Below are 14,514 nucleotides of genomic sequence, written 5' to 3'. Positions count from 1 at the left end.
AGGACTAAGCCGGCACTCTCCAGATTCTAAAAATAGTTCAAAGATGATTTTATTTTATAATGTTTTCCTTTCTGCTTTAGAAATGCATTAAGTTAGACAGGGAAGGTTTCAATAAAACACAATCCCCTCATAAAAGAGTTAATAGCAGTCTTTCTTTCTCTAGCCAACTGGCAAACATGGATTTTGCTCATCTTTTTGTTTAGTGAATGAATGTGTCTGTTTTTTGGTGTTGTAATGGTAGATGCCCTTCAAAGCAGTAAGAGGTCTTACCTTATCAATAATCTGGAAAATATTAAAGGCAGCTCCTCAGGCTATAGTGAAGGTTTCAAAGTGAAGGGCTGCTGCTCCACTTCAATAGCTAGTATGGACTACACTGAAGAAAACCTGTGGAACACAAAATCATGTTTACCCTCCACAATTATGTAAGACAGGCAACAAGATGAAAGATAGATGTGGCATAAGCTCTCAGAGAGACATTAGAAGGACTAGGTAAGAAAGAGTGGAAGCTGAGATCAAATATAAAGGCAGTGAGAGTTTATCCAAGTATCTAATACAGAGTAATCAATGGTCCTCTGGCTTTGTGGTTTATCATTGCAGTGACATCTGAGCAGGAAAATGTGCTGACTGAACAGTGCTGGCTCTGCATGGACCTATGATGAGGAGATGAGCTATACTCCCTAGTTGTACCTCCCTCCTCTCTGGTCAGCCCATGAACTGTAACAAGAAGAGAGTAATGGATGTCACTAGCTCATAGACTTTGTACTGTTTCTAACTCTTTTTGTGGCACTGGGGCTTGAACTCAGGGCCTTTTACTTGCTAGGCAGGTACTCTACCACTTGTGCCACTCATCCAGCCCTATTTCTAGTTTTTTTCTTGTTTCTTGAATTTTTAAAAATCACTGGAAAGATATCTATTTTCAGACAAATGCATTTGAAAAAAGTCAAATGAGGAAAGAACTCTGTGAGCTAAGTACTATTTTCCTTATCTTATAGATGAGGGAGGTAAAGGAGTAAAGATTAGCCCCAAAGTCTTCATGCTCATATTTCACTTTATGTGAGATAAATGAAGAGCTTAAAGTCTTAACTATGAAACTCTCCAATTTGAAAAAAAATTTAATTGAAAGAAATCTGTACAGAATGGGAAGACCAAATAAGAATAGCAGATCAATTTACTTCACCATGACAAATGTTTCTTAATCCTGAATTGATCTGTTCATTGTTGAAATGTGAGAGGATAGCTAAATAAATTAAAATTTAATAAATAGGCTGTAGGAGTTTCGATGACTCTGAATTGCAGCATTGGACAGAGCTGTGTGTAGCTTGTTTTTAGCATTGCTATATGCTGAAGGGACAGTGCAGATGAGTTCAATCCAGAGTATTTCCAGAGAGAAGACATTTAGCGAGGTGAAGGCAGAATGCCATCACATCTCAGCAAGCATAAAAGGATATGTCCCTCTAGAGACTGTCCCTTTTGACTGCTGAATTAAGAAAACTGTGTGTCACCTAGTGTAGTGGGGAATACATTATGATTCTTCTAAAAGCACAATGCTTAGCATAATGAGGACAATAAAACATAAATTCTGTCAAGTCATATGCATAATTTAAAAGTATATACAATTCATGTGAGGGAAATAAATATTTGTTTATTACAAACATTTATCTGTGAATATTCATTTTCAATCACAGTAGTGTTTTTACTAAGCTGTAGGTAAGAAAAGATGATCTAGACCAGTTCCCTTTGTTCTTAAACAAGACTTACAGCAAGTAGAGTCCTGATGGTATAACCAGGTTCTTCAAGAAGGATCAGGGAGGTTCCATACCAAAAAGCGAGTCCAAAGGTTCCATTCATAAACAAATATACAGCATCAAGAGACAGTTTTGAAACTGTAGCCTTTTTTATGCCAACATCCTTTGCGTCTTTTAGATTCTGTGTATACCCTACAAAGACAAAGTACAATGTTAAGACCTTTTGAGAAAATAAAAGCTAGCATATTCTGTCGTAACTAAAGGTACAGACCTTTGAATTTCTTTCTGGACTCCAAAAGCTATCACTGTTTGGATTGATGACAAGACTTCTGCTATAGCCCCAGACTTGGAATAGGCACTCAGTTCCTTACTGGTCAATGAGATGACCATCTGTAATAAATCATGACCACAGGTTACCATAGAATGAACCTGAGATAGTAACAATGTACAGAGCATTTAATTCAGGTTGAATGAGAATCCTCAAGTATCCTAACATTGCCCAGCATTTAAATTCTTGATTTTATTTCTACTAATGGAGCATTCCTGTTTTCAAGATCTCTGTATTTTTAAAAACTCTCTTAGATGTGGGTACTTTCATTCATACAGTGGGGGAATACTTGATTTGCAGGACATTGAAGATACTGTTTTTAGGGCATTATAAAAGTTAGCCTGATTAGAGTTGATTTGATGTGTTATTATGTACAAAGCAAGGATTCCAGAGGGTATGGTTTACTGGACTGGCCAGGAAGAGGAACTGAAGGGGACTTCATATGTGGAGGTGTGACCTTGAAACTATTATTGAACACCTAGAGGTGAGAGTTGGAGTGGAAGGGGGATATTACTATTGGTAATAGCAGGAAAATTTATCTGATACCTCAGTGCTTGAAATCAGCTGTGCCCTTTGCTCTATTTTATGCCCTGCTTACTAATCCTTTCTAGCTTAGTGATTAGCACAACAGTTCAGGGTAAGAGAACAGCAGCAATATCACCTTCAGAGCTGAGAGTTTATAATACTGCCTACTCATATAGCAGATCTCCCCACATTCCACATAATTTCAGCTGATTTTATGTATGACATGCTTGGATAGCTATAAAAGTCAGGGGCTAATTTATGCTGAGTAATGTTCACTATATTTTGAGTTCATTTGATAAATACAATTCTTCCAATAATCTGTCATTGGAGGGGAAACACCATCTCATGCAAAGACTGGTACATAGTGAGGATTTAATGAATGCTTGACAAATTATATTGAATTGAAGGAAGCTAAAAATCACCCATCCTGGCATCTCTAAGTCATTTGGGGGAACTTGGACCTTGACTTTGCTTCCTCTTCAGATTTTCTTCTGCTGTTCCTTTACAAGTCCTTGCCAGTTTCTCTTCCTGAGCAGTTTAAGGCTGTGAGCATCATAATATACTATGCGCAATCTTCCTAATGAGAGATCCTCAATTCAAGCTGGTCACAAAGGTTTTGACAAGGATAATAAGAAGTCCCACTAAATAAAAACTGGTTGTCTAAATACTCTATCTTATTCTTAAAGAATCAGTCAACCACAGAACATTTTAATTGCTGGGGATCCTTGTTTGGTTGAATTTGTATATTGGCAACAAGTAAACCAGAACATTTTATGAATTTGATTTTCAAAAATAGCAATAATATTGTAAAATTATTGTGCCTCCAGTCTAAGAGTTGGGCATATACACTGGTAGAATTGCCAAAGATTTGATTTGGAGAGGGATATTACAGACATATATTGTTTGCTTTTGGATTTTACAAAGAGCAGTGATTTCAAAACCAGGCTGTAAAGAGGATTAATATCAATATAACACTGCTAAAAATGGAATTTTATAATTTCAAATACATAATTTGTTCAAAAACTGAAGCACATAAGTGTAGTACATAAAAAAGAGATACTGACATATTTTAAATATTAGTCAAAACCTTATGAAATGTAAATGTGAAGAGAGTGATATAAAATGGTTTTCAGTGTTTATTATTTTAGGAGTTTCTCCCTGAGTTTTACCCAGGGAAATGAATTACAACATATTTATCTGGGAATTTAGAACACACAAGGCTCTCCAAGCAGCAAAAACTAAGCATCTGATGTGTAATAGCATCATACTTCATCTGTGGAATTATGTGAGGTGTTAGGCTGCTCAATGGTGAGGATTTTTTTTTTAACTGTTGGCAAGCTATTAAAATAAACCTCATTTTAACCACATAACTGAAGATGGAAAAGTGATTAATATGAACAAAATCAGAAGTATTTATGATCGATCGATGTTATCCCTTTGTATTTTGGGACATAGAAAATGAATAAAAATGTAATTTTGACAAACTCAAAGGCATTGAGTTCACACTTCTGCTTCCAGTCAACACTACTAGCTTACTTATCCTAGAACACATTGCTGCAGAAGCCATGATAAGAGGAGCTGTGGACAGAGTCACCAGGGCAAGTTTCCAGCCCTTTACCTACGCAATCGCTAGGCTAATAGAAAAAGTACATATGTTTTGAAACAACAGAGAAAGCTTGTCTCCAATACCATCATTGACTTTGTTGAGTCAAGGAACGTAGTTCAGTCATGTATGTGTCATGCATGAAAACAAAGTTGATGTATTATGCATGCATCCTCTTTCTCAGTCATGAGAGTGTTAAGTTCACCAAAGTCACAGCCATCAAACCAGCTGATGTCCTGACCCAAAACTGAATGTCTGTCATGTTGCAGACATAACCCAAAAGGAAATTCGTAGATAGCCAGAAATCAAGGCAGTAAATTCCAACACAATGCAGAGTCAAGCTGAAGAAAGATTATTGGAAACATTAGAATGAAGCACAACTGCTTTCCATCCAACAAAAAGAAAGAAATCTTCATAATATTTGAGAAAATTTATATTAGAATGTGGAAAATAACTAAAAATCACCATAATAAAGAGTGAAGTATATGTTAAATGCAATAATCTAAGTTTCCCTTGTAAGACATCTTGAGTATGTCTCTCATATTATCAGCAGAAACGAATATTTTGAAACATTTTGCTATTTATATCTTCTTTTGGTGTTTTTAATACTTTCACATGAAAAAGTTACATTGAGGTGACTAAGATAGATGTAGGTAAAGCAAGAGGGAACAGAAAATATTAGTATTCACAAGTATTTGATCAAAACTTTAAATATGGCAATTTGCACAAAGCTTAATTTGTATGATGGTCATTGCAAAATGTGTAACAACACAGAAAAGCTGGATACAGTCTAAGTACCTAATGAGGAAAGAAGATAAGATATTGGTTAGATCAAGAAGAATTAACCTAGAAGGTAATACACATGCACAGGAAATTAATGTGAGTCAACTCCCTGTTTGACTATCCTTATCTCAAGCAGCAAAAATACTTGTTCCTTCCTATTATTGCTTATACTCTCTCTTCAACAAAATTAGAGATAAGGGCAAAATAGTTTCTGCTGGGTATTGAGGGGGTGGGGGGGAGAGGGAGGGGGTGGAGTGGGTGGTAAGGGAGGGGGTGGGGGCAGGGGGGAGAAATGACCCAAGCCTTCTATGCACATATGAATAATAAAACAATAAAAAAAAATCATCTACTTACAGACAACTGAGCGTCCATTCTGTAGATGATGTAGTGAATGCTAACTTGCAGGACAAAAAAAAAAAAAGATACTGGTCATTTAATAAACTTATATTGGGTGCCCATTATACGTGAGGCTCTAGAAACATGGCCACATAAGAAACCAGGTCCTGGCATTCTGATGGGAAGATGGAGACAATATACAAAGAGAAAGACTTTCAGGTTATTCTATGAAGGAAGTTAAACAGTGTGATAGGCCACAGAATAATTTGTGGGTAAGCATGGGTTGAAAGAGCTAATGCAGATTATAAGTGGTTAAGAAAGTTCCTTTGAGGGAATAATATTATAGCTGAAATCCAAAATGGGAAATGGAATTAACCATAAAAGACATGAAGACCATTCCAAGGAGAGGGAAGAGAGGTCTTTCCCAGGACAGACTGAGGCAAAAAAAAAAAATCTCAGCATATTCCAGGAACAAAAGAAGTTCAAAATAACATGAAATGATAAGGTTGGAGAATGTGGCATAACACAGGATTTTTTTCTTTTTTTTTTCCCCCTCAGTGCATTGTTCCATTTTATTCCAAGAGAACAGAAGATCATTGGAAAATTCAAGCAGAGGAAGACATTATCTGCTCAATTTTTTTGTTTTTCAGTACTTGGGGGCTTGAACACAGGGCCTCATGCTTGTTGGGAGACACTCTACCACTTGAGCCACTTCACCAGCCCTCTGCTCAACTTTTATTTACTTATTATTATTATTATTATTATTATTATTATTAATTTTTGTATTGTTATACTGGGGGGTACATTGTGGCATGTACAAAAGTTCTTATAATGTATAAGATATATTATACTTGAATTCACCCCCTCCATCATTCTCCTTTATCTGCCTCTCCCCTCATTCCTAGAATAGTTTCAACAGATATCAGTTTTCCATTTACATACATATGTACACAGAATTTGCACTATATTCACCCTCCCACATCCTTTCTCCTCCTACTTGTACCAACCCCCCAGACAGGACCTGTTCTGCTTTCCTGTTCTCTGATTTTATAAAAGAAAAAAAAGACAGGATGTTCCCTTATGACATTTCCATATTTATAGTTCTTATAACCTGAATTGGTTCATCTCCTCTATTTTTCTCCTTTACTCCCCTTCTTATGGTGATTTCAACAGGTTTAAAAATTTCATATTCATTCTTGTATAGAAAGTATATCAACCATAGTCACTTTCTTAACTTTCTTCTTTTATCCTTCCTATGTCGCCTGTGACCTCCCTGAGCATGACCTGTTTTTCATCTGCTCAACGTTTAAAAGCTCACCCTGTCTCCTCTGTAGAGTGGATGAAAGTGGCAATGATGAAGGCGGGAAGTTCAGTTAGGCAGTTATTGCAAAGAGCAAGGTGAGAAGGGAGGGGGTGGATGAGGATGGTGGCAGCCAACATGTAAAGAGGTGGACAGATTTGCGATGTATTTTGGCAGGCTAAGGGGCCTTTCAAACAAAAAGTCAATCTTCTTTGCAAAAATATGACTGAGAAAACTGCCAGCCTAAAAAACTGTCTTCCTGCCTCCCATAATACCTATGCAGAAATAGAAAAAAATCTTTACCTTGGATCTTCTAGATTTTGAGGGTGTTGACTTGCCTGAAGAGCACTGAATTGCACACCCCCCCTTGAATGGAGTGCCTCTTATGTTCCTTGATGAGGAGAGAGAACTTCAAAAGCTGTGACGCCTGGGTCCCCTCTTCCTATGAAGATGTTCTCTTCACCGTGAGAGTTGAATCTGTCACAATCTCCTTTAAGTGTTCTGTGACCCTGAATGTTGAATTGCTGTCCATTTCCTATGATGCTTAGATTTCTTAAGTGCTTTGCAGTTTGTGTTTATAATAATAAAGCAATTCATTATAACATAGTAACATACTCTTCCTAAAAAAATTGCCAATGTGCAGGATACAAGGAATGAAGGAAGGTGAGAAAACAAATACAATTTCCAAGGTTTTGATTTGAGCAGTGGATGAGTAAGGCACTATTTACAGATGTGGGAGACTGGAAGAAGGACAGATTTGAAGGCAGAACAAGAGTTCTGGTTTGGACACCATAAGTTTGAGATGACCAATAAACCTCAAAGTGGAGATAAAGCAAATCACAGAAGGAAAATAGGATTTATGTTTTATAAAGGAGATCCCTACATTCCAATGTTTAATGTAGTTAAAATTTAAATAGCCACATGAAGCTGTGGCTACCATATTGGACAGTGAAGGCTAAGAATAAAGACCCAGAAGGTGTCATGATAATGTGATTGGGGTGCCTGGGAGTTCTGCAAGATGGGGTTTCACTGTCAGAGGGAAATACCAGGGTCCACTGAGGTCTATAGGGAGGGCTTTGATAGTGTTAGTGAAACACAACAGAAATCCAGTGAATGTGCTCAGTAAAGAAAATCCTGATGAGTTGGGCACGTCATCACATGTAACATGTACTATTTAATAATTTACAAATTTGTAAATTATTTTTTGTAAATTTAAACAATTTATCAAAGCAGACTGTCCCTTTGGGAATTATTTATTATTCAGACCTCATAACTTTTAGTCTGGAACATTGTAATAGTTTGAATCATTAGCATTTGAAATTTGTTGGAATAAAACCTTAATTTTTAATTTTATAAATTATTTTCTTTTGCTATGTTTGTTGTAATCATCTTTCCTACTTTTATTTTGTGGTGCCGGGAATCAAATGCAGGGTTTTGTATATCTACCAATGAGTTATACCCACAGCTCATCTTTTCAGTTTTTAATATTTATACAAATATATACAAATATTTAATATTTATACAAATAGCACTTTCTATAAGACTTGGAAAGAGAATAAGTTTTTAAAAAAGAAAAACAAGTTCTTCAGCCTTTAGGATCTTGCAATTTGTTTTAGGAGGTAAAATGGGTACAAAATGTAAATCTTCACAGCTTTTCTATTGATGTTACTTTTCTATTGAGTTACATTTTCCAAATGTAACTCAAAGTATATGAATTACATACCTTTCAGTAGAAGAAAATATTCTACACAAATATACTATATAGCTAATGAAAGACGCACACATTTTACTGTAGTCACTTACATGTAATATTAATAATGAGACAAACTTTTCAATTATTTTTTCTTACAAGTATTGAATAGAGTATGCAATGGCATGACATTAATGCTTCATTTGGACTTACATAATCATATCTTTATTCAGTTCCTCTTGAGACCAAGTACAGTTCCCATAATTTGCTATAAAAAAGTTTTTTAAATTATAAAGGATATTAATTTATAATTGGCCATTTTATTTCATAGATAATTCTCAAACAAAATACAATGTTTTCTAAAATAATGGATTTAATGACTTTGGGTCTATGAGTATCTTATTTTTAATTCCTTAAAGTAGTATTTAAAATAGTTATCTCTGGTCTCAAGAAATATTCATGACATGTGAAAAATACAAAAGAACATTAACTATGTAGCTCATACCCAGAAAGATTCTCTAGGACACCTCTAATTGGGCAACAGTCAGAAACGTAGTAGTAATGGAATTCCCCATTCCTGGCTGATGTCATGCATTTAGAATTAAGTTTGGTACACCCCAGGGAATGATACAGAAAGTCCAAGACAAGCAAGAACATGTGGCTGTTCTAGGAGAAGCAGTCATGAAAAAAACTGAAAGAAATCTCATTGAAATGTGTTAAGTTATAATTAGGATAACCACATAATAAAACCAGGTTTCAAATATTTCTCTGGTTACAAGCATTTTATGTAAACTTTTCTACATTTCTCAGGAAAAAAGTTCATCATACATTAATAGTACACCAAGGTCTTGATTTCACCATCAGTGTAAAACCAGGGACACTATCAACTCTTCTAATTTTCTTACTCAAACTTATAAACATTTGAAAGAAATTGCAGACATCATAACTATTCATCTCATATAACCACAGCATCATCCCATATAATAATGTCTATGAGTTTTATTTATACACAAATAATTATTTTCTACTTATTCTATTTATAGAGTTGTCATCTGCAATTTTGAGGCAGCTTATTCCAAAAATATCACCATTGACATGGTAGAAGTAAAGACATTAAAACCTAGCAGAATATTTTAATGAGATTTAACTGAACTAATAAAGAGAACAAAAATTGCTTCAAAAAAGATATCACAATGACATAAACATAGTATAATTTCATTTTGGAGATTATATTAATAGAGGTATGTGCAAAAGTTCAGAGATGGCACAAAAATGAGCCCCCAATCAATGACAGCCAATATCCATGTTTTATTTGTAGGAGAAAATAATTTTCCTCTATTATCCTCCAGAAAAGCAATGTTAATAATTGATAAAGTTATTTTTTAAATATTGGAAGTAAAGCTTTTAATATTCCTACTTCTCATTAGTAGTGTGTTGTAATATACTGATAATATCCATGAATTTATCTGGGTCCTTAGCAAACCTATTTTTATGTTTTCCATATGTGATAGTTAATCTTGATTAACTTGATTGGACTGACAGATGCCTAGGAGATTAGTAAAGCACACTTCTGAATGTATCTGCACGGGCACTGCTTGTCATGTAGGATGGCAGCTGAAGGAGAAGACTTCCTTGGAGGTGGCCTGCAGTGTCCAATAAGACAGAATCCCAGATGGAACAAAAGTGGAAGAAGGAAGAAGTCCTACTATTTCAGGCTCACTCTCTGCTTTTTTTTGCATCCAGCCACCATGAGGTAAACAGCTCTGCTCCCTTTTGTCCTCCTCCATGCACTTCCACCATGATGTCCTAACTTACCTCAGGCCCACAGAAATGGAACCAGCCAACCACGGATGAAACCTCTGAAACCAGGAGTCGAAACAAATCTTTCCTTCTTTTACGTTGTTTATGTCAGGTATTTTGTCACAGTGACAAAAAGCTAACATACCATATTTAATAATGTACACCACAACGTTTTCAATCAGATATGTACTGCCTGTTCCTAACTAACACAGAATCAATTGTAGACTACATAACAACAAAAAGAATACTGGCAACAAGATTGCCTTAGGTTGCAGGGTTTATTACTTATTCATTCACAAAGACATAGTTGTCAATCAATAAATATGTATTTAATGACCTGGTGGATCCATATACATAACAGCAGTTAATTTAGTTTTTATTTAGCTTAAATCATTAAAGCATAAATGTTTAATTTTGCTTATATATTTAATTTTTCTGGCAACATTAAAATATCAAAAAACTCATAACTATTTAGACAGAAGTCATCACCTGGTAGGACACAGATGGAAACCAGTGGGATTTGCCCATTCAAATATGATTGTAACACTTGTAAGATTAGTCTTTGGGTAGAAAATAACAATGTATAAATTATATTTTAAGTCAAATAGGGCACAGAGGATAGTACACTGTACACAAAGAAACTAGTGTCTAAAAGAGTCTAAGTTTTAATGAGTTATTTGTCCCCGTTTTAATAAATAGGTACAAGAATACTTCTCAGTGTGAAGTTTGGAAACAAATATGGAAAATCAGGGATTGTTAATGTTTATAATGTCTAGGAGATAAAAAAGTATGGATGGTCACTGAGTCTGTAGGTTGGAGAAGCATTGGAATTTGTATTCTAAAGAATAATATGGCCAGACATGGTGGCTCATGCCTATATTCCTAGCTACTTGGGAGGTGGAGATCAGTAGGATTGCAGTTTAAGGTCAGTCTGGGCAAAAAGTTCACAAGACCCATGTCAACCAGTTGAAGTTTTGCATGTTGGCACATGCCTGCCATCCCAGCTACATGGAAAGGTTAAATAGGAGGATGGTGGTCAGGCTGGCTCGGGGATAAGTATGAGACTCTACCAAAGCAAAAAGAGCTGGAGGCAGGGCTCAAGTATAGAGTGCCTGCCTAACAAGTACAAGGCCTTGAGTTAAAAAGAATAATTGTACCTTGAAGGATATGACCCTGAAGTGGAATCCTGCAAAGGATATATGAAAGATATCTACAAATATGGGCGATATGAAAACTTTTTGATATTCAATTGTTAGATTTCCCCCTTTATCTTTGTTTAGGGCATCTGTCTCTAGTACTACAACTTTCTGTACATTCTTTGCTGCTTCCTTGTTGATTGTGCTCCACCATGTCACAAGGGTCTACGTCTGTTACATAGCTGGTAAACCAAAATACTCAGCCATTCTTAGTTTTTTGATTTCTCTTTTTAAGAGAGGCATTAGAGACAAGTGGACTAGCATGGCCTGAGCTGCTGAGTAAATTCTGATATAATCAGCACTTTTGGTAGAAAAGTGTTAGACTTTTTAGAGATGAGCTGAGCTACAGTGGGTCTTGGATGACTTTTGTATAACGCTAAGCAAATATCCCTCAGACTTGGTTCTCTGCTGGGTTTCCAGCCACTGGCCCACCCTGCATATTTTAGACTTGCCAGACTCCATAATTCCTTAAAAGCTCTCTGCGTCTCTGTCTTTTTTTCTCTTTATTCACGCATACACACTCTCAGATAGACAGCTGTATCTACGGACACATATCTTATTAGTTGTTTCTCTGGAGAAGGATGAGTAATCCAGGCTGTATAGTACCTAGCTATATAGAATAATAGATGACTTATTACATGTTACATAGATACTGTTTATAATATAATCTGCCTTATGAGCTCAATGTCTGTTTCATTTAATGTCTTTAAGTCTCTAGTCATACAAAAAACCAAGTCTTATACACACTTCCGTTGGTATGGACTAGACAGCCACTAATAAGGTGATCACTCATTTCTCCTAAAACCGGTGACATTAGAGGAGGGCAGGCTCCATTTTCCAGTGATGCCAGGGTTCCCAGCATCATGAGTGTAATGTCTACGCCATTAGCAAAGTGAAACTGAGGAAAACAAAGCAGTAAAACAAACAAAACATCAACCTATTACTTTTGTCATCTAGTAAGTGCAACTTTCCAAATTGATTAAGATATTAAATAAATTATAATATCAGGGACATGCATTTATATATAAAGTAAAAAAAAAATCCAAATACTTGATCTTAAGGATTTACAATTGATTTTGAAGATGGTATTGAAAAATAAAGCAGCTAAATCAATATGAATTGTAGATGATGATGTAAGTCGGATCACACAGTGAAACTTCTTTGCACTTGGTTTTTTTTTTTTTTTGGAAGCCTGAGTGTGACATTGGGGTTTATGGAAAGTTGATCAGCAAATTTTCAATTCCTTAGGCTCATCAGTACCACAGCATTGTCATACTAAGTGCATGAAATAGTAACCAACCAGTAAAAATGTAATGAATTATATTTTTGATTTTTATTTAAAGTTCCTTAGAACAGTGTCCATTCTGTAACAAGAGTCTCTAATAATTTTCAGAGCTGTTTGTAATAAGAAAGAAATACCTGAAAACCAAATACTGAATGCTTTATACTCTGTTCTATAGCAGGTCCTCAAACACCATTCCAAAACCAAACTATGAATGCAATTTGGAAACATGGATTATTTAGCTTACTGAGACTTTAAGATAGAATGCAAAGTGGCACTGAAGTATAATTGGATTTGAATAACACTGAGAGGAATTTACTTTATGATTTGTAGGTGGAAGCTGAAAAAACTTTCCTGCTTTTCCATTCAGTCAAGTAGTAAGTAGCCAATATTTATGGAGTGACTGTCATAGTTTTTCTTCAGTATTACAGATGATAAGAGTGTATAGGCTCTCCTGCCTTCCCCCAGAAGAGTGTAAGAGCTCCTTGACAAAGTTTGCCATGTCTTGTTACTTCCCAAAGCTTTTTTTTTTTTTTAATTTACCTTCTAAAAAACAGGTGCTGTTTCATGTGTATTTCTAGTAATATTGCAGCTAGGCAAAGTGATTAACGGGGTTGTCTAAGAACACATTTGTGAAAATAAAGATGTGTGCTAATACATTTTCTGACACATAAATTTCACAAAATACTTAGACAATATTTTTATTTAAAAAGGGCTTGTAACACTTTTAAGATCATAGTAACAACACACACCAATGTAGAATTAGGGAAAATACTGAAATATAAGCATGCTAAAAGTTACTCATAATTCTCCAACACTCAGAAATAATCTCTGGTAGTGTTTGTGCATCACATATACTCTTGTTAAATATTGAGGTCATCGTGTGGATATTTCTTATCTCTTATGGTAGAACTTTTGGATTATTTATATTTCTTCTTATTGGAAATGTCACTTTGATGAATTCTTTTTTATTTGCCTTCTACCTGAAACAATGAATGTAAATTACCAAAAAATTATACTAATTCCATGCACTAGTGACAATTCCTTAATATTTTCTGAAGCACTTTCTTTCTACTTGATTTCACTCATTACCTCAGTAGGTCTCCTAGCTTGCCTTCTTGCTTTAGGTAGCTGTTCTTGCAGTATTCTGGAAAATGAATGTTTAACATGGAAAAGTTACAATGTGAATATAGTTTACAAAATTTTCCAATTAACATTTTGCTGAAGTGTCAACTATTACTATTGGCAGGAAATTTATATAAACTCTGAAATTTCAAAAACAAATTTAATGATAGATAGTACAAAGATTTTAGAAAAGTCACCGGGAAAGGAAGTTGCCACTGGCAAAATGTAAAATGTAAAAAATGAAGGCATGCATCAGGAGCAAAATTTATAAAAGTTGGGATAAAATATACCTTCTTAATTGTTTTTTAGGTGTGTACAATTAGGACACTAAATACATTCACACCTTTGTGCTACCATCACCACATTCATCTATAGAACTCTGTTCCTCTTGCAAAGCTGAGACCTTATACCCATTAAAGAGCTCCCCGTAGCACCTGCCCTGGCCCCTGACAACTACTGCTCTACTTTCTGTCTCCATGAGTATGCCTACTCAAGGTACCTCACCTAAGTGCAATCCTGCACTATTTTTCCTTTTGTGACTGGCTTGCTCTTGAATCATTCACTTAGCATAACATCCTCATTTGTCACCCATATTAGAGCATGTCAGAATTTCCTTTCATTAAAATGAATACCATTCCATTGCATGTCTCTGCCACAATGATGATAATCCATTCATCAGTGGATGGAACCAGGATGGGTTCTGTGTTTTAGCCATTTCCAATAATGCTCCTATTACTATGCGTGTACAAAAGTCTCTTTGACTCTGTGCTTTCAATTTCTTGGATTTATATCCAGAAATGG

General features: G+C 35.4%; 1 protein-coding gene across 1 annotated transcript in view; it reads right to left on the bottom strand.

Moving 5' to 3' along the window:
• Positions 1–14,191, bottom strand: part of Abcb5 (ATP binding cassette subfamily B member 5) — a 103,835-nt gene extending 89,644 nt beyond the window's left edge. The window contains 10 exon segments of the mRNA XM_074057934.1: positions 271–384; positions 1,759–1,937; positions 2,018–2,135; positions 4,127–4,305; positions 4,374–4,456; positions 4,458–4,517; positions 4,519–4,542; positions 8,524–8,578; positions 12,054–12,204; positions 14,057–14,191. Of these exon segments, the coding sequence (XP_073914035.1) occupies positions 271–384; positions 1,759–1,937; positions 2,018–2,135; positions 4,127–4,305; positions 4,374–4,456; positions 4,458–4,517; positions 4,519–4,542; positions 8,524–8,578; positions 12,054–12,204; positions 14,057–14,191 (1,098 nt within the window).
• Positions 14,192–14,514: the final 323 nt, after the last annotated feature.

Source organism: Castor canadensis, chromosome 2 (assembly GCF_047511655.1).
Source record: "Castor canadensis chromosome 2, mCasCan1.hap1v2, whole genome shotgun sequence".
NCBI classification, from domain to species: domain Eukaryota; kingdom Metazoa; phylum Chordata; class Mammalia; order Rodentia; family Castoridae; genus Castor; species Castor canadensis.
Note: the sequence above shows the minus strand (reverse complement) of the source record. Positions and strands in the feature narration are given on the sequence as shown.